General features: G+C 38.3%; 1 protein-coding gene across 3 annotated transcripts in view; it reads right to left on the bottom strand.

The window, feature by feature from the left end:
* Positions 1 to 3,710: 3,710 nt before the first annotated feature.
* The window catches only part of TMEM87B (transmembrane protein 87B), a 48,683-nt gene continuing 31,932 nt past the window's right edge, over positions 3,711 to 20,461 (bottom strand). The window contains exons 12-19 of one of the 3 annotated variants that reach the window (XM_058683291.1): positions 18,822 to 18,931; positions 18,678 to 18,736; positions 16,320 to 16,423; positions 14,892 to 14,965; positions 10,483 to 10,556; positions 8,744 to 8,796; positions 5,856 to 5,886; positions 3,711 to 4,701 (exon numbers count right to left, since the gene is read on the bottom strand). In XM_058683291.1, coding sequence (XP_058539274.1) covers positions 4,642 to 4,701; positions 5,856 to 5,886; positions 8,744 to 8,796; positions 10,483 to 10,556; positions 14,892 to 14,965; positions 16,320 to 16,423; positions 18,678 to 18,736; positions 18,822 to 18,931 — 565 coding nt within the window. In that variant the 3' untranslated portion in view covers positions 3,711 to 4,641. Of the gene's footprint in view, positions 4,702 to 5,855; positions 5,887 to 8,743; positions 8,797 to 10,482; positions 10,557 to 14,891; positions 14,966 to 16,319; positions 16,424 to 18,677; positions 18,737 to 18,821; positions 18,932 to 20,461 lie in introns of those variants that run through there. The other 2 variants (XM_058683290.1, XM_058683292.1) reach the window with 2 other exon arrangements.

Genomic DNA, 20,461 nt, shown 5'->3' with positions numbered 1-20,461 from the left:
TCCAAGAATATTCTCCATGTTCCATTTACTTGGGGCAGGATGGATTTTATTTATTAATGGATTAAGCTATGATCTGAGACCATGCTTGCTTCTAGATTTTTTGACATCGTATAACCTACTTGTGGACCACCGTTTTTTACATCTCTCTCCATGTGTTTCCATTAGAAAATAGAAAGGCAGCTTTTGTCTTCCCTCTCCACTGCTCCCAAATAATCTGTGGCAGAAGCCATTAGCTGTCCACCCAAAGCCATCCTCTCCTTCACAGAGTAGCGGGCAGGCAGTTTGTGTGGCCATGTGACCGTTCGCCAAAGTGACGAGCAACACTTCTGGGTTTCGCCCCCCAAAACTTCCCAGGCTGTCCTTTTTCCTGCTGGCTGCATACAGATGACAGGACCTAGGAGCTGGAGGGCTCACAAGGCAGAAATAAACTTTGGGTCCCTGAGGGGATGTGTGGAGGAAGGTTACCCCGCCCACCTCTAGGCCCATGTTGCATGGCCAAGAAATAAACTTCTTTTTGTCTTAACCTTCTGAAATGTTGAATAAAAAAAATAATGCTATAATAAACATTTTTGTGCAGAAGCCTTATTCTATAATTTGAATTTTTATTTTTATTAAACATTTTTTTTTATTTATTCATTTTTGAGAGACAGAATGTGAGCAGGAGAGGGGCAGAGAGACAGGAACACACAGAATCCAAAGTGGGCTCCAGACTCTGAGCTGTCAGCACAGAGCCCGACGCGGGGCTTGAACTCAATGAATTGTGAGATCATGACCTGAGCCGAAGTCGGATGCTCAACTGACTGAGCCACCCAGGCACCCCTAGAATTTGAATTTTTAAAAATATCACCAGAATTGGCAGCATTCAAAGGTTATACCCTTCTCTTCACAAAGGCTGAATCAATTACATTACTATCATTAATGAGTGTGTTCATCACACTTTGAAAGCTGAAACAGGTTTTATAAATACATTAGTACAGACTTGTTAATTTAAAAATTTACCCTTTCACTTTGCATTTCTCTGATCACTTCTGAGGCTGAACGGTTTTCCATGTTTGTTAATTAGTTGTATCTCCTTTTTTTAAGACTTTGTTTATGCCCTGCCATCTGTTTGGGTCTATATTTCCTGAAGATTTATATATATAATCTGGCAGTAATAAATATTAGAATCAATCATCTAGAATTTCAGAAAGCATTTTATTAAAAGTCAGAACAAATATTAAGGCACAAAAATACATCAACTTTTTAAAACAAAAATCTTTGAAACGGTTTTGTCCTACATTCAAAGCAACTTCTTCCAAATTATACAATAATTTAACCCTTTTAAATAGAAAAATATAACTTTTCAAACCCCTAAGTTTTCTCCTCAAATACACGTTTCCCTAGTTTCTTAACGAAGTACTGAGCTTCTGTATATACTGTACATTTCCTTAAAATCCTATTTTTGTCACTTATATACATTTGATATGTTTAGAACTTTACCTAGTATGTTAAACTTCTCTTTGTAAGTGTAAGGCTTGGTGTGCTCTATTGCTTGGTGCACGCTGTTGACCATACAGGGACACAAGTACCGAAAAAACTAGTGATTTTTAAATCTAGCACAACAGCTCTCCCCTTTAAGTTAGTCATGTGTAGCTTGTAAAGCTTAGTGCAATAGACTCAAACCCCTTTTATTTATTTTTAAAAGAAACTCTGCCCCCAACGTGGGGCTCGAACTCACGACCCCAAGATAAAGAGCCACATGTTTACTGACTGAGCCAGTTGGGCACCTGAAACCCCCTTTTAAAAAAAGATACAAAAATCAGTCTTATGTGTACATTTTTCATACTCTCAGTCCTGACATTATGGTAGTGCAAACATAATGTACTGTATCACAGAGGAAAAGTTGGTTTTCTCTATAGGATACGAAAGATTTAAAAATTATTTTCTTTACAGGAAAAGTAAGGGAGCATCGTCTCTCAGGCTTAAAAAATTCATACATTCATTTATTTTTCCTTATTTTTGAAATAAATATACTGTCCTTTAAAGCAGATAATTAAATCCTAATCTAACTCAAATCATGAAAATTCCCTTTGACACAGATTTCACACATCGTATAAATCTAACACGAGTTGCATCAGAACACGTAAGCATTTTGTCTAGAAACACATAAAACTAGACTCACCCTCAGATCCTTTCATCTGGTTGGCTCCCCAAGAATAAACTGGTCTGATAGCCTCAAAAGCTTTGATGACCAGTTCCTGACCACTTGTTGCAGAAGCCGGGTGACGAGCTGTACAATAGCCCTGGTTGTAACTTCTCCCCGGTGCCCTTCGTACGAACCACAGCTGTAGCCTGAGGACACCCCCTTCTGTTTACGGGGTTTGGGGGGGCTAAGAGGGCCCTCCATAGGAATACTCAATTCAGGTCATCATAAACACCAACTGATGCCACAATTGTCACTGAAAGTGACAGAGAATATGCCCTTTGTTTTTTTTTAAATTTTTTTTTTTTTTCAACGTTTTTTTTTTTTATTTATTTTTGGGACAGAGAGAGACAGAGCATGAACGGGGGAGGGGCAGAGAGAGAGGGAGACACAGAATCGGAAACAGGCTCCAGGCTCCGAGCCATCAGCCCAGAGCCTGACGCGGGGCTCGAACTCACGGACCGCGAGATCGTGACCTGGCTGAAGTCGGACGCTTAACCGACTGCGCCACCCAGGCGCCCCGAGAATATGCCCTTTGAAAAACATTTCTGATAAGGTTGTCAGGAGGGAATCCTGCTTTCTCTAGAAGATGAAAAAAGTTTGCATTTCAGCCTATAGCTGAAAGCAGTGTTTTCGTACGCACTACTGAGGTTATGCCAGAGGCAGTCTCCCTTATTAACACACTTCACATCGATGCCCCACTCCTGCTCCGCTACATTTGGAGCTCCTACTGGCTGGAAGCCCAGGACTCTGCATTTCAAAATTCACCTGGAGCTATCTGAGGAGTTGGGGGTCTGCCTCCTAACTCTGGGAGTGGTAGATAAAAGCAGGACCTAGAAGGCAGGGTCGCCTCCAGCCCTGCAACAACTGGGCCCGGGGTAAAGCACAGCAAAACCAGAATGGACACAAATGCTGGGAAATGTAGTAGGTAGGGGCCCATTATCGTGTCAAAAACAGAAAAAAGGAATGGAACTCACACTGTTAGCCACTCTTTTCCTAGGAAGCATGTCCCAAACTGTTCAGTGTTCCCTATGGAAAATAAATCTGAAAGTATCTTACTACTAGCGATCTTTCTTACTAATCCCTATGAAATGAATAAATGAGAAGTAAATTGAAAAAGTAGGCTTTTGAAAGGATAAACAATTTTGTGGCTTCATAATGAAAAAAATAATAAAGGTTACATTTAAGTGTTTGTACTGGTTAAGACTTTAAGTGCTTCTCAAACTTTTCTGAAGCCATTCTCAATTCCAAAGGTTAGAACTCCTTCAAAGAAAGATATGCAAAATTCTAACTTTAATTCCTATCCTATATGTCCGCGAGCCCTGTATCTTTGGTCATGACAGCAGCAAAACATTCACATTTCCATCATACTACATTCAACTACCTTTCAAGTTTAGAATGTTCTGCATTAAAAAAAATATTAAAACAAAAAAATTTCACATCATACATTACATATATAATATGTAACAAAATGATGTATAAAACATGGTCGAAGGTCAAGAAATTAATTACAAGATTAATAGTGATGTACTGTACAGACAAATACATATTTTATTATAAAATCAAATAAACCAAGATTACGTAAAGGATGTTCTAGGGTCTATAAGGCTCACTGGTAACGAATCTGCCAGCTTTCCGGGGAGAAAGCGTCCCCATCTGGCCATGTGTCTACCACCTGCCCCACACAGATTCAGCAGCAGCACGTGAACATGTGGCCTGAATGAGGGGATAGTGGGAGGGCAAATCCTTGGAAGTGACCTTCAAGACCTTATTCCTGTGTACTTCTGTTCCCCTGAGCTTAGAGAGGACCTAACTCTGTGATTTGATGTGCATGGTGATATTTACAAACAAGGACCTTGTGCAGACCCATATGTGTGTACACACACACACACACACACACACACCCCAAAACTAACCCTATAAACATGCTTATGTTCTACGGTTAATCAAGTTTTACTTGATATCAAATCACTTCCATATAAAAGTCAAAGAATATTATTATTGCATCTAGTAACTAGAAACCTAAGAGATGGAGATGCTGATTTACCACACTTCAGAAGAATCACATCCTCTACCTCAAAGGTTAGTGAGTGGAAGAATAGAAGTGTTTACGTAAAAAATATTTTTAAATCTGGAATTGTCATATTTTCCAGAGAAAAGAGAAAGCCCAAATCCACATCCCTGCCTCCTTTTAGCTAAGAGCATCCGGGCATATTTCTTTATCATAATACTTCTCTTAGATTATTTCCAAATCCAGGCAATTTGGTGGACATTAAGCTGACATGTAAAGTAGCTTAAAAGGGGTGCAGAAACCTCCTACCACCTGAATTCTTCATTTTAATACACAGATTTCCAAGACAATGCAATAAAAACTTGTTGCACTAGATCAAAACAAAGCTCTCTTTCAGTCTTGAGGAAGTCCTTCACCGTTAACTGGGTTTCATTTATATGGGTTCCAATCACATTATCTTTTCTGAAGAGAACATTTTTTCTGCCATTTCAGATCTGGTCATGATTTCCTTTAAAAAAAAAAAAAAAAAAGATGACATACTTCCAAATGTTGATGCTCCTTCCAGAACATAACAAAATTCTCTAATCTTTCACAGTCACAATTTTGTGGGGAACTGCGTATATTTCATGATATACATAGAAACAGTAGATTCAGAAAATAAACACTGGATAATCTACACTTCTAGTGATGTCTGGCCAATATCTGTTGACAAGTTCGGAAAACTTTAACATCCTGCTAGCTGGAAAATGTTTCAAGTTCAGAGTTACCAGTGAGAGGCAGAGATGGGGCTCACGTGTTTTTCTCAGGCATGGTTCATCCACGGGTGGATTTGCCTCGCTTTACACAGTTCATGTATTTTGAAATTATACAACTATTTACCAAATGATTAGTCTAAGTGCCCTTTACAAAGTAATTCTCCATCGTGTCTCTTTCTGTAGAATTCTAAATCCTGAAGTTCAATTGCTTTGCAGCCAGGTGCATGTCTACGGCAGCCCCCTCAAAACTTCCCGCTATTGCCAGATCAACGTGCCACGGCCAAAGTCCTTTCCCTTCAGTGAACAGAGCAGCAGCTGCTCTCCTGCTCTATAGCCACCACCTGAATTACGCCTCAGTTACCACTAACTTCCTCCCCTACTGTTCCTGCCCATAAGCTAGAGTTCCCAATATCCACCCTCTAATTCCTACTACTCAGACTTCTTCCTGTCTTGGGCCACCCTTCAATGTCCAGACGATCTAGAACTCAATTTTCTCCTCCAAACCTTCCCAAATCCACAACCTCGATTCAAATTTCCTGCTTAGTAAATGAGAATGAGTAGACACTCTAATACCTTAGCAAAATATCCCAAGTAGAAGAAATTAATTTAGACAAACTGCCACCTTAAAGTATTCTAAACTCTTACCCACATAGAAGATGTTAGAAAATCACAGACTCAAAATCTCATGAAACAATTCTCCCTCCCTTTATACCAACAAGCATTTATCTTGCTCCTGTTTTAAATGAGGATCTAGCTCCTTTAGGTTTCATTGACAAATCAGTGCAGTCTTCCAGGCTGCTCGATTTGTAATTGTTTTACAAAGTAACTTTCAGAATTTCTTTCTGAAATATATTTCTACTTTGTGAAAGTAACAGCACCAAGAAAATAAGCAAAAAATGTATTTTACCTCATCTGAATCCACTAACACTGGAAGAGCTCTGAAACAAAAACAAGTAACAATGTTATTAACAGGCTAGTGTATGTAGGAAGGCTGAGTACAGGCATATCCCTGTGATCTGTAAATTCTCATTCCTGGATGGACACAGCTGACAGAAGTAAACACCGAAGCTCACCAACGCACACAAAGAGGAATTTTCATACTGTTCTTAATAGCCCCCAACCTGAAAATAACCAAATGGGTAAACTGTAGTGTATCCACACAATGGAATACTACACAGCAAAGAAGCTGAACGGATTACTGAGGGATGAATTTTTTAAATCTGACACAAATAATTGACAGTTACAGACACCAGGACAGCAGCACCTTTCAAAAAGTGGGATTGTGATTTAGGAGGAAAATAAAGGGGTTTTTAGGACACTAGTGATGTTTTATTTATTTTTTATCTGGGTTACATGAGTGTGTTCATATTGCAAATTTATTGAGCTTAGGATTCTGTACTTTCCAGAATGTGTGATATACTTCAAAAAATTTCAGTTAAGGGGCACCTGGGTGGCTCAGTCGGTTAAGCATCTGACTTTGCTTAGGTCATGATCTCACAGTTCGTGAGTTCAAGCCCCGCATCAGGCTCTGTCCTGTGAGAACTTAAGAGGGATGAATAAGCTTGACTATAGTAATCATTTCAGTGTCCATATGTATATCAAATCGTCATGTACACCTTAAATATATACAGTATATTAAAATAAAGAGAATCCTACGACCCAGCAATTGCACTACTAGCCATTTATCCATGGGAGACAGGTGTGCTGTTTCGAAGGGACACATGCACCCCCATGTTTATGGCAGCACTATCAACAATAGCCAAAGTATGGAAAGAGCCCAAATGTCCATCGATGGATGAATGCATAAAGAAGATGTGGTATATATATATACAATAGAGTATTACTCAGCAATCAAAAAGAATGAAACCTTGCTATTTACAACTACATGGATGGAACTGGAGGGTATTATGCTAAGTGAAATTAGTCAGTCAGAGAAAGACAAAAATCATACGACTTCACTCCTAAGAGGACTTTAAGATACAAAACAGATGAACATAAGGGGTGGGAAACAAAAATAATATAAAAACAGGAAGGGGGACAAGACAGAAGAGACTCATAAATACAGAGAACAAATAGAGGCTTACTGGAGGGGTTGTGGGAGGGGGGATGGGCTAAATGGGTAAGGGGCACTGAGGAATCTACTCCTGAAATCACTGTTGTACTATATGCTAACTAATTTGGACGTAAATTTAACAAAATTAAAAATTAAATTAAAAAACCCCAACTAACTAACTAACTAACTAACTAACTAACTAACTAACTAAAATAAAGAGAGGGGCACCTAGGCGGATCAGTCGGTTAAGCATCCAACTTTGGCTCAGGTCATGATGAACTCGCAGATCTTGAGTTCAAGCACCGCGTCGGGCTCTGTGCTGACAGCTCAGAGCCTGGAACCTGTTTCAGAGTCTGTGTCTCTGTCTTTCTTTGTTCCTCCCCTGCTCTCATTCTTGTCTGTCTGTCTCTCCCTCAAAAATAAATAAAGATTAAAAAATTTTTTTAAATAGAGGGACACGGAAACGTATTAGGAAAGGTATTTATGGAATCAAGTACTTGCTTAATTCCCATACCATCATTACCACTGATGGGTGTCTACTGGGGGTGGGGGGCGCTAGAGAGAGTTCTACAATACAGCCTTTGCTTGGGAAAGAAAACACAGATAAAAAAGAAAAGCCGAGAGTAGAGCCCCACCGTGTGGTAGATCTCCCTCACAGACAGAGAGCGAGCCTGAAGGGAAAGTCTATACGCCAGAGCTACCACACGCAAGTCCCCTCACTGTGAGACTCCAGAGAACGCCACTTACAGAGCAGTCTATGGTGAAGGCAGAAGAAAGAGAAGCAAGAGACTAACTAGGTGTGAGAAAGGGGCCACGTTAGACTGTCTGGAATACTACTATCAAGGAAAATCCAGGGGAGAGGACTGCTTTCGGGGAAACTTGAACCAGAACCTGAGAGACCCAGACCGTCGTTGGATGCTCAGCACTGTTTGGAGGTAAACACTAGCAATCTCAAAAATGCTTCCTCCGTGAGGTTAATGATTGTTGAAAACTTAGTAAGATGTATTCAGTGCATTGAAGAGGGAGGTGAACTCCGCTAAGCTGTCCTTTGTGGCTGATCAGAGATAAGGAAAAGTGATAATCTGTTCAAATTGTCCTAAGACAGGCAAACAGAATTTCATACTAAACAGAAACTGTCTACATGGAAGTAAATGGGAGCAGGGAAAGGAAAGAACAGTATATGAAAATGTTATCCTCTCTGCCTATCCTGCTGGTTTCTGTTGTGGAAACAGCTACGTGGAATTCTTGCTTCACATTATCAAACAGAACATTGGGTCAAACAGAACATTGATCCCGATCAGCTCAAAGTTCCCGAGGGGCTTGGTCTATACTTTGCCGAAGCTCATGTTTTTCCTCCAAAAGCTTCCCCACAATACATGGTATTGGGGTTCCATGTGTTTTAAAAAAAAAGTTTTACATATGTTTGAACTTTTCCATAATAGAAAGTTGAAACAAGATAAAGTGATTCTAATCCTGAAAAACTTCGATCAGAAAGGGCTGGAGTTGGTTATAGGCCACAAGCATTCACATGGTTGTTGTACAGTGAAAAAAGAAGAAGGAAAGACCAAGGCAGGGCTGTGTTCTCCTTGTAGCCTGACATGACACTAGCCATTCACTAGTGATGGGGGCCTATCAAAACATATGGAGGTACGAGGTTCGAAAAGCACATGACGGAACATGAAAGTTATCTCTTTATACGATATACTAAATTTTAGACTCAAACTTTAACAAAAGATATTTACACATCTGTGAATGAAGAGGGAATATTTTCTTCCACCCACTTCAAATCTTCATCCTGTAGAAATAAATATTTATATATCAGCATTTGCTTAGTATGACCTGAAAGAATTGTAAAATATAATGTATATAAAATGTAAGCATTTAAATTCAAATGCATGATTCTTTTCATTTCTACATATCCTAAGAACTTGGCACTTATGCCACACAGAAATTATGCCAGTATGCTCTTAAACAGGCAAACAAACAAAAATTTGGATTTCAGAATTTTTTACTTCTTGGTTTTCTTTACATTAGATGCACAGGTGTGGGTTTTGGTTTTTTTTTTTTTACCCTGAAAAAACAGACTAGAAACACAGAGTCGATTAATGAGAAAATAGCAAGAATATTGATTTGTATTGGTTTTTTGCTCCCAGCATTCATTATGCCTCCTAATTTGTTCAAGTTTTTATATCATGAGTTTATAATTTTTCAACCGAAAAAGATGACAGTGCAAATACTCTAATTTTACAAAAGCCTATTTATTTCTATTGCTTGTATTTACACTCATCTCTCTGCAGGAGACAAGAGAAGGAAAACAGGTCAGTTGGGGAATCTGTTTTTTAATAGATGCTTGCTTATAGTTATCTCATTGGGAGAAAGAAAAATAAAAGGTATACTGAATATTTTGATTTATACTATAAAATAAATAAAAATGTTTCTTTGTGATCTACCTGGCTACATGGAATACTCAAGTGTCAATCACATCTTGCTCACCTAGACAAAGCAGCTGAGCCAGTATTAACAGGAACCCCAATTCTCATGAGATAAGGCTTCTGATTAAGGGCTGACTGCATGCACTTAATTTTGGGAAATGAAAAAGTATTCCTTTGATGTTTTGGTAAGCATTGAGTTTTAAAATAAAGTGGGATATACTGTATATCCCTAAAATAAAAGGAAAATATCTTTAAAAATTTGAAGTTTAATAGCTCTAATACCAGATAATTAAAACTGCTGTAATTTTTCTAAAGTTTAAATCACCATAAAACTACTCAAAGAACACATTTTACAGAATTATTGATTAACAAAAAATGAAAAGATTTACTGAACAGATTAACCTATTCTCATATATCATCTGTTCTGTCAGAACTTACAAGCACACATACATTTTTATATTCTATTAACCACAACATATACAATTATAAGAAAGCAGAATAGAAAACTGTGAGAGGCATTTCCACTTTGCTTAATATGCATAAAATATTTAAAAACTCATCTCTACCCTCTATTTAACCATTTTATTCAAGCTTCCAGCTTTATATAAAAAATGCTAATTTTGTCAACTACACAGGCAACACATAAAATCCTTTCCTAATAGATACCAAATGTTATCTGAGACGGCTTCAAAAATCACTTCAAAATGCTGAAAAATTAACAAGCTTCTACTATAACAAAGCTTCTCGATCTTTAATGTACATATGAGTCATCTATGGGATCCTGTTAAAAAGTAGATTCAGATTCAGTGGGTCCGAGGTGGGCCTGAGACTACATTTCTAGCAAGTTCCCAGGTGACGCTCATGCTTCTGGTCCAAGAACAGCACTTGAGAAGCAAAGATCTACAGTAGTTACAATCATCAGACTTAACTACTATCACTAATTGGTAAAACTGATTTTCATACAAAAAGCTTTCATACTAAGGTAGAAAATGTTTTCCTGACGGTCAATGAATGTGCCACAGACTCTATTAAATATATACTATACTCACAAAATTATCAGAAGTAGCAGGTTTAGCTGTTCCATTGGAAACCGTTTTTGAGACTCTTAATTTTATTCCTTCAGCTACGAGAAACATTATAGAGATAAATATCTAAAATTATAAAATATTATTTTCCTTCATGTTTAATAACTCAACAAAGATTTATATCTACACATATATATCTATATAGATTTATAAATATTAATTATATATTTACTATATATATTTATTCTTATTTTTTTAATGTTTATTTTTGAGAGAGAGACAGAGACAGAGACAGAATGTGAGCAGGAAGGGGTAGAGAGAGAGGGAGACACAGAATCCATAGTAGGCTCTAGGCTCCAAGCAGTCAGCACAGAGCCCAACATGGGGCTCGAACTCACAAGCCATGAGATTATGACCCGAGCCAAAGTTGGACGCTTAACCAACTGAGCCACCCAGGCGTTCCTTAAAGGAGAGGTAACAGTGGAAGCTTCGGGCAGGGGGCTGGCTTTAACATACCACTTGGAAATGTAGGAGGGATGGCAAAAATCAATAGATTTCACAAATGTTTGCAATAACAACCAGGTTTTTAAGATGCTAGTTTGAATTCCCATTTTAGAGGAGTTTAAACAAACAAGCAAACATACAAACATATACACATATTTCCTTAGATAGTTTCAATATATTTTAAAGTTTATGGATTTAAAAATCTATGATTTGCAGTATCATATTTAGGAATAAATCACATCTTTGTCTATGCCTTTTCCTCGCTGACACATACATTTTGGAATGTGCCTATGGTATAAAATAGGAAAGAGAAGGGTTTTCTCCTTTCCTATTGGACCAAGGCTCTCCTTTCTGTGAGCAGTTTCAGCACAGCAGAGGTTGAAAGCATGAGTCCTGGAACCAGACTGCCTCACCCAGGATTCTGGCTCTCCCTGGACAACCCTGGGCAAAGCAATCGCCTTTCTGCAACTCAGTGTCCCCAGCAACACAATGGGATAATACTGATAGCTACTTCATAGGGTTCTCACGAGCATTAAACAAGTTAGCATATATAAGGTGCCTGACACTTAATCTATGTCCCATAAGTATTCACTTTGTAATATTGTATAATTACAATATTGTAATATTGTTGTTATAATTTGCAAATAGTGCTTCTCCATAAACATGGACAATTGATATATTATGACATATATGATATATTAAGTTGATATAATGAGTGAAAATGAGGTTCCTTGATCAAAAAATATTTCCATGGGGCATTTAAAATCCTAACATTTGAGATCTATTCTTTTAAAGGGGCAAACACTGATTTTTAAAACTTAAGTACAATATATATAATACACAAATTTAATGTTTATTTATTTTTGAGGGTGTGAGCAGGGAAAGGGCAGAGAGAGAGAGGGAGACACAGAATCCAAAGCAGGCTCCAGCCTCCAAGCTGTCAGCACAGAGCCCAACGCGGGGCTTGAACCCATGGACCACGAGATCATGACCCGAGCTGAAGTTGGACACTTAACCAACTAAACCACCCAGGTACCCCTATATAATACACAAATTTTAAGTGTATAGTCTAAATCGAGACACTTAACATTTCCATCATCACAGAAGGTTCTTTAAATCCCTTTCTGGTCAATCCTACTCCCACCAGAAGCAACCATTGTTCTGACTGACATAATCACCATAGCTTAGTACTGCCTGTTCTAGAACTTCATATATAGAACCATAATTCATGGAGTCTATCATCTTTTGGATTTGATTACTTTCACTCAACATAAAGGTTTTGAAATTTATTTATGTTGTAGAGTGTTGGTTACTTTTGATTACTGAACAGTAGTTGGCTGTGTGGGTATACCACAAATACTTTGTTCATCTGTTGACGGACTTTAGGTTACATCCAGTTTTAAACTATTAAGAATAAAGCCGCTGGGGTGCTTGGGTGGCTCAGTAAAATGTCTGATTCTTGGTTTTGGCTCAAGTCATGATCTAACGGTTTGTGAGTTTGAGCCCGACATTGGGGCTCTGCACTGACAGTGTGAAGCCTGCTTGGGATTCTCTCTCTCTCTCTCTCTCTCTCTCTCTCTCTCTGCCCCTCCCCTGCTCACACACTCTCTCTCTCTCCAAATAAATAAATAAACTTAAAAAAAATAAAGTTGCTGAAAATAATAATGTACATTAGTGTCTTTTTGTGAATATCTGCTTTCATTTCTATCATCTCTTCTGGGTAAATACCTTGGTGTGAAATGCCTGGGTTGGACGGCAGGTATGGTTTTAACTTTTTAAGAACTAATTTTTTTTTAATGTTTACTTATTTATTTGGAGAGAGAGAGAGAGAGAGAGAGCGCGCGCATGTGTGTGTGAGTAGGGGAGGGGCAGAGAGAGGGGGACAGAGGATCCAAAGTGGGCTCTGCACTGACAGCAGGGAGCCCAATGTGGGGCTCGAACTCAGGAACCGTGAGATTATGACCTGAGGTGAGATCAAGAGTTGGAGGCTTACCCGACTAAGCCACTCAGGCACCCCATGGAATTTTTATGTCTTGAAATTAGTGTAAGCCCATTAATTTTATTTTATTGAGATATAATTCCCACACTATAAAATGCACCGCTTTAAAGCGTACAACTCAGTGAATTCCAGTATAGCCACGGAACTGTACAACCATCACCACTAATTTCAAATTTTCATCACCCTAAAAAGAAACCCCATACCCATCAGTAGTCGCTCCCTACTGATGCCTTCCACCAACGCCTGGCAATCACCAAATCACCAATATATTTTCTGTCTCTGTGGACTTGCCTTTTGTGGATTTTTCATATAAATTTTTTTTTTAATTTAAGGTTTATTTATTTATTTTGACAGAGAGAGGGAGAGAAAAAAATTCAAAATCAAAGAACCTTTGATTTCTTTTTTTTTTTAATATATGAAATTTATTGTCAAATTGGTTTCCATACAACACCCAGTGCTCATCCCAAAAGGTGCCCTCCTCAATACCCATCACCCACCCTCCCCTCCCTCCCCCCCATCAGATTTCTTTTTTTTAAATTTATTTTTAAAATTTATCTATCTATTTATTTATTTCAATACATGAAGTTTATTGTCAAATTGGTTTCCATACAACACCCAGTGCTCATCCCAAAAGGTGCTCTCCTCAATACTCATCACCCACCCATAAATTTTTTTTTAATGTTTGTTTATTTTTGAGAGAGAGAGACACAGAGTGCAAGTGGGTTAGGGGCAGAGAGAGAGGGAGACGCAGAATCCAAAGCAGGCTCCAGGCTATGAGCTGTCAGCACAGAGCCCGACACGGGGCTCGAACTCACAAGCTGTGAGATCATGACCTGAGCCGAAGTCAGACGCTTAACCGACTGAGCCACCCAGGAGCCCCTTGTAGATTTTCATACAAATGGAATCATAAAATTTGTGATGTTTATGACTGGCTTCTTTCACTTAGCATAATGTTTTCCAGATTTGTCCATGTTTAACTACAAGAATGTTTTGACTCTTCTAGGTCCTATGCTTTTTCCATATACCTTATAAAATCATTTTAACCATTTGTATTTTCTTTTTTTTTAGGTCAGTTAGAATTATGATTGGGATTGTACAGATTCTATTGATCAATTTGTAGAACTGACTGCTTCATAATATTGAGAGTTATAATTTGTAAACGTTACATCTCTATACTTATTCTCAGCAACTGAATTATGTGTTGATGTTGGCTCAACAAATGATTAAAGTATTATGGTAAAATTAATAAAATGATAAAATGCTATGGAGAAATTAATTGAAAGATGAAAGTAGCACTAAAACTATAACTAGAAATGCTTTGGGCATGACCAGGAATTAACAGATCTGTATATTTCTCAAGAACAAGAAGAGGTAATTGAAGGAAATTTAGCAATTATCATTAAGAAGATTATTAGGAGCTAAGCACAATATAAACTAAATTACTAGTGTGAAAAAGTTTACTTACTTTAATACCTAAGGCCTTAAGAGCAAACAAGTAACAAAAGCTCACACTGCACTAACAATCTTGAAAATTTCACTACTGGGGTGCCTTGGTGGCTCGGTCGGTTAAGCGTCCGACTTCGGCTCAGGTCATTACCTTGTGGTTCGTGGGTTTGAGCCCCGAATTGGGCTCTGTGCTGACAGCTCAGAGCCTGGAGCCTGCTTCAGATTCTGTGTCTCCCTCTCTCTTTGCCCCTACCCCGCTCATGCTCTGTCTCTTAAAAATAAATAAACATTAAAAATTTTTTTTAAAAAAAGAAAAGAAAAATTCATTTTCATTACTGACTTTTCTTTTGTGATTATCTACCATAATAGAGGTTTTTGCAGATATAGTTTGAAAATTATTTTAATAGAAAACAGTGTATGTGATTTTGCCTCATAGGTAAAGGTACAATACAATGGTCATTTAATAAGAAAACATATCACTCACTTAAATTCTCAGATGTTACCATGAATTCTTCAATTTCATCATCAGAATCATCTATTAATGGCATGAAGGCATATCTACACCAAAACCAAGAAGGAATAGTGTTATCAGTGCATTTAAATCTGTTCAGTTTTCAGTTTATAGCTAACAGTGTCATTGCATACAGAGATATCTACATTTTTACAATTTCTCATAAGTTCACATAACAAAATTTAATTATTTTACTCTCAAATTAGGAAAGATTACTACCAATGAAACAGTGAAACTGGAGCACCCAAAGCCTGCTGACAAAAGCATAACTGGATAAGATCTTGCTGGAAAGCAGTTCTGCAACATACAATGTTCGGGGAAGGGAATTTTCTGTACATTTTTTTCCATGTCAGGTTACCCTCCTTGCCCACTACATGTTAATTCCTCCCTTAACAAAAGATAAACTGCTAATCTGACTGGTGAAAACAAAGCATACTGACTGAGCCACATTAACTAGGTCCAACAGCATTCAGAAAGCATTGGTGATAATAACAATAATCCTAGAAACAAAGAGCCTAAAAACTAGGGACTGCTTCCATAAATTATGCTACATTCATATTATGAAATGCCACAGAGTCATTAAAAATGATGTGGTAGATCTTGGGGTGCCTCGCTGGCTCAGTCAGTAGAGCATGCGACTTTCAATCCAGGGTCGTGAGTTCAAGCCCCACACTGGGCATGGAGCCTACTTAAAAAAAAATGTGGTAGACCTATACAGGTTGATATGGAAAGACAGATCTCAGACAAGAAGGTGCAGAACAGTGAATACATGTATATAAGTACCTATGTATAATTATTATCGTACGCTTTTAAAAACAGAGGAAGAAACACACACATGGGTAATATACTTTTTCATTTTTCCCTGGAAGGGCATACAAAAAACCTCATAGTACTTTCCCTGAGGAAGAGGAGGGGGCAAGGGAAGGGGGGGCTTCCCATCACAAGAGTCAACGGTGCAACCCGAACTTACCATTTAAGCTCCTTATGATTTTGGTACCATCCTTCCTTTCCAGCTTTATTCCCTTCCAGTGTAAGTAGTATTCACCAAAACGCATGCCTCAGTGACCTCCAAAGTACACCATGTTTGTCTCCACTACCTCAGAAAATGTACATTCTTTCCCGGCTCAGTCTTTCACTGTTCTGCTCCTTTCCTTAAGGCGTAACATAAGTGCTGCCTTTTCATGGAGTTTTCCTCATCCATCTTCAGTCTTACCCCTGGACTTCTAGTTTATACATCTCTTATTTCACTTTCTTGCATTACGTCTGTCTCCCTACTTGACTGTATTCTCCTTTAAAAGCAAGGACTACCTCTCCAGTGTCTATATAAATGTGTTTCTATTTGAACACAGTAGCAGTTATCAACAAATGCTTGCCAAACTTGAATTTTCCTACGTTAGGTACCTCTGGTTGTTTGCTGATGGTCTCCACAAAAACATTATCACAATAAGGATAAGCGAAAAAAGGAAGCTCCAGAATGCATCATCAACCCAACGTTCCATCCAATCCTGTAACAAGGACAATTCAAACACAAAATGTCAATCTTCTGATAAACAACATAGGTTTCTCAAATAGTGTACAATGGCAAACACTAATGAAGTCTTTCCGAGCAGTGAATCTTCCAAATAAGCACGTATTTTTTTTTTAAGAAAATAAAAATAAGAAATGCTGTATCTTGAATTTGAATTTAAAGGGGTTTCAGAGGTCATTTAATCTATTTTCTAGATGAGAACAGTCATGAGGCAGGTTAACAGGAGAGTTAGAAGCAAGTTGACAATGGGTACTTTTTTTTTTTTTAATTTTCTTTTAACGTTTATTTATTTTTGAGACAGAGAGAGACAGAGAATGAACGGGGGAGGGTCAGAGAGAGAGGGAGAGACAGAATCCGAAACAAGCTCCAGACTCCGAGCTGTCAGCACGGAGCCCGACGCGGGGCTCGAACTCACGGACTGCGAGATCATGACCCGAGCTGAAGTCGGACCCTTAACCGACTGAGCCACCCGGGCGCCCCGACAATGGGTACTTTTGACGTTGATGACATTAGAATTTCTGATGCGAAGATCTCAATGTAGGATTTTTCCCAGTAGGTTATTTTGCTTTTAGTAAGACAGGAGATTTTATTACATATTGTTTGAAACATTTCTAAATGGCTGTTTAACATCATAAATACTCCTTTCCATAAAATCTTAGGGTCAACAGAAAGATTTAGAAAACAAAAACAAAAATCCCAAAGATAAACTTAGAACTCTCAAGTGAAAACACTAAGGTAAGAGGAGGAGAAAAAAGAAATTCCAGAAAGTTCAGTTTCTTCTCTCACTAAATTATCCCTGAGGCAGAAGTCCAGGATATTCAGAGGGTTGTTTGTAATTGTTTGTTTAAAACATCGAGACTAGCTCTAGATCAAGAAGCTCCTAAGAGGGCCTTTAAAATTTTTTAAGTCTAAGAAATGTATCTTCTGCCTACAGAACCCACCCAAAGTACCTCCTGAATATTCATAATACCATCCTAGAAACCTGTCAGACTCAAGGTTTACAGTCCCATTTAGATACAAAATAACCCAATTTCATGGTATGCAAGACAAAAAAGATTTCCTGCTACCTGAAATTACAAGGAAGATAATTATTTTTCAACATATATAAAGTGGGGGGGGTGGCTGAGTGGCTCAGTCTGTTAAGTGTCTGAGTCTTGATTTTGGCTCAGGTCATGATCTCACGGTTTGTGGGATCGAGCCCCGCGTCAGGCTGTGCTGACAGTGCAGAGCCTGCTTACGATTTTCTCTCTCCCCCTTTGTCTGCTTCTCCCCTACTCATGCTTGTACAATCTCTCGCTCTCAAAATAAATAAACACTTAAAAATATATACAGTATATATGAAGGGAAGTTGAGAAAAGAGCTTAACTGGAAAAGTGGATTTAGGAGGAACTTTTCCAGATTCATTTAAAGGAAGCAAAAGTTCACATAATTCTAGTAAAATAATTAAAACTAAATTGACAAAATGGGAATGCAAGCTGGTGCAGCCACTCTGGAAAACAGTATGGAGGTTCCTCAAAAAACTAAAAATAGAACTACCCTATGACCCAGCAATTGCACTAGTAGGTATTTATCCAAGGGATACAGGTGTGCTGTTTCGAAGGGACACGTTGCACCCCCATGTTTATAGCAGCACTGTCAACAATAGCTAAAGTATGGAAACAGCCCAAATGTCCATCGATGGATGAATGGATAAAGAAGATGTGGTATATATATATACAAGGGAGTATTACTCGGCAATCAAAAAGAATGAAATCTTGCCATTTGCAACTACGTGGATGGAACCGGAGGGTATTATACTAAGTGAAATTAGTCAGAGAAAGACAAAAATCATATGACTTCACTCATATGAGGACTTTAAGAGACAAAACAGATGAACATAAGGGAAGGGAAACAAAAATAATATAAAAACAGCGAGGGGGATAAAACAGAAGAGACTCATAAATATGGAGAACAAACAGAGGGTTACTGGAGGGAGTGTGGGAGGGGGGATGGGCTAAATGGGGAAGGGGCACTAAGGAATCTACTCCTGAAATCATTGTTGCACTCTATGCTAACTAATTTGGATGTAAATTAAAAAAAATTAAAAAGAAAATTAAAAAAGAAAAAAAAAACTAAACTGACAATCTCCACTAAAGTTACCTTTATTTACAAACACAAACTAAAGTACTCAAAATTACCCAAAATAGTATAATTAAAAATGAAAACTGTTTAAATAGGAAGATTATACTTACGGATTGACATTTTGCAATTCTAAATGTCTTAGTCGTCCACACCATAAATACTATAGAAGCTGAAACACACCAAAAAAAGTCACCTTTGAAGGAACATGCAATACTGAAATAATTTATTGTAACAAGAAAAATCAAATAGCTTACCCAGTACGGCAAAGATCAGAGTATTTGTAAAGTGCCTGTATAAAGAAAATTTCACCGTGTTCTTTCTTAGCCTTAGAGTCTTCATAGTTTGGGCCAAACTTATAAATATGTGAAAAAAAGTTAAGGAAACCATTTTAAACAGTAACAAGCAGTTAAAATAAAAACCAAAATAATAATTCTCTACTACATTTCTAAAATTAGTACTGCTAAATATAGTTCCTATAATTTAAAGCTAATAAAAACACAGAAAATATTACTTTAGCCAATACTGTATGATCATGATACTGATTTTATCACGGATTTTGCTTTACAATTTACCATTGTCTGAACTAAACAAACTTTGAGGAAGACAATAAGCAAGAAGTCCTGTGATGTTCTCCTTCAAGGCCAAGCTCCCAGAACAGGAAAGACCAGTATATACAGGAAAGGAGTCCCCCTTAGGCCAGATACTCTTACAGATCACATTATGACATACCCTTTGGCTTGTGCTTTTGTCTCTGTTTCTTTCTTATTTTGTTCTTTCTAGTCTCCTCTTGTTTTATCCTCTGAATGACCATATTAGGTCATCTATCAATTCCATTTATAAATTAAAAAATTTAAATGTCAAATAAAACAAATCTGGACTTAAGTCTGGGGAGACTTCATTCAAAAGATTACTGAGACAAGCAGAGGAGGCTCACTGCAATGGGGAGAATGTTCCAAGTCTAAGATCTGCAAGAGTCCCACAGGTCAGGCTGGACAGGGCTTTGTCTTTGTGGGGAGAGGTAAACAAGACTGGAAAGCCGTTGTGGGGAAGTGGGTGGCGCGACTGGTCAGCTGATCGGGGAAAGACTTTCCCTGAAGTGTGCAGATTCTCAGAAGAGGCCACCGAGGAGGGCTGCGGTGGACGAAAGCTCAGGGCCCTGGGGAGGGAGACCGCTTCGTCTGATCCAGGCTGGCGTTCTGCCCAGACTGGTCAGGAGGTCTGTGCCTGGTCTGGTCATGGGTGACAAGGGGCATCCGGGAGTCTCAGGTGAGTCCTATGGAGAAAGGAGGTGCTTTGTAGTAAGGCTTTTCCCGAACACGAAAGGGTGGGGGTTTTGTTAACCGTGGCCGTCTTCCAGGAGTACAGGGATCAGGTGAAGCTCAACACTGACAAGTAGGAAGAAGTAAAAAGAGGCTTCACCACTGAGCTCCGTGGCAGCTCTCTCTTCGTAAGAGGAAGGTGCTTCCTCTGGAGCACACCACCAAGCTTTGTTTTATGAACCGTATGCTGAAAATTACAGAGCGAAGCCCAAGAATGGAAGTGGCACGTTTTGTATTTTTGTCTATTTTAAATTCCCAATTCTTCATTAATCAGAAACTTCAGTGTAGTACTCAAAACTGCAACTCAATCTACCTAAATGACCAAGGAGTAGTCGCAAGAAGATCCATTTCTAAAATAACACAACTCAACGAATGAAGGCTATTGTTAGAATTTACAAAAATGCAAATATGCTGTATTCATTAAACATTATCAAGACAAATGCTTTTTTAAAAATTCCTGAATAAAATGAATTTTCTATGTGAGCAAGCTGGTCTCATTTAATAATTCTAAAGTACTTCTTCGAAGCCCAGGAATAAAAAGATCGAAAGCAAATTCAAAACTGCCTAAACCCCCA

The sequence above is a fragment of the Neofelis nebulosa genome, chromosome 9 (genome assembly GCF_028018385.1).
Source record: "Neofelis nebulosa isolate mNeoNeb1 chromosome 9, mNeoNeb1.pri, whole genome shotgun sequence".
NCBI classification, from domain to species: Eukaryota; Metazoa; Chordata; class Mammalia; order Carnivora; family Felidae; genus Neofelis; species Neofelis nebulosa.
The sequence above is the reverse complement of the archived record's forward strand: the minus strand, read 5'-3'. Positions and strand labels throughout refer to the sequence as shown.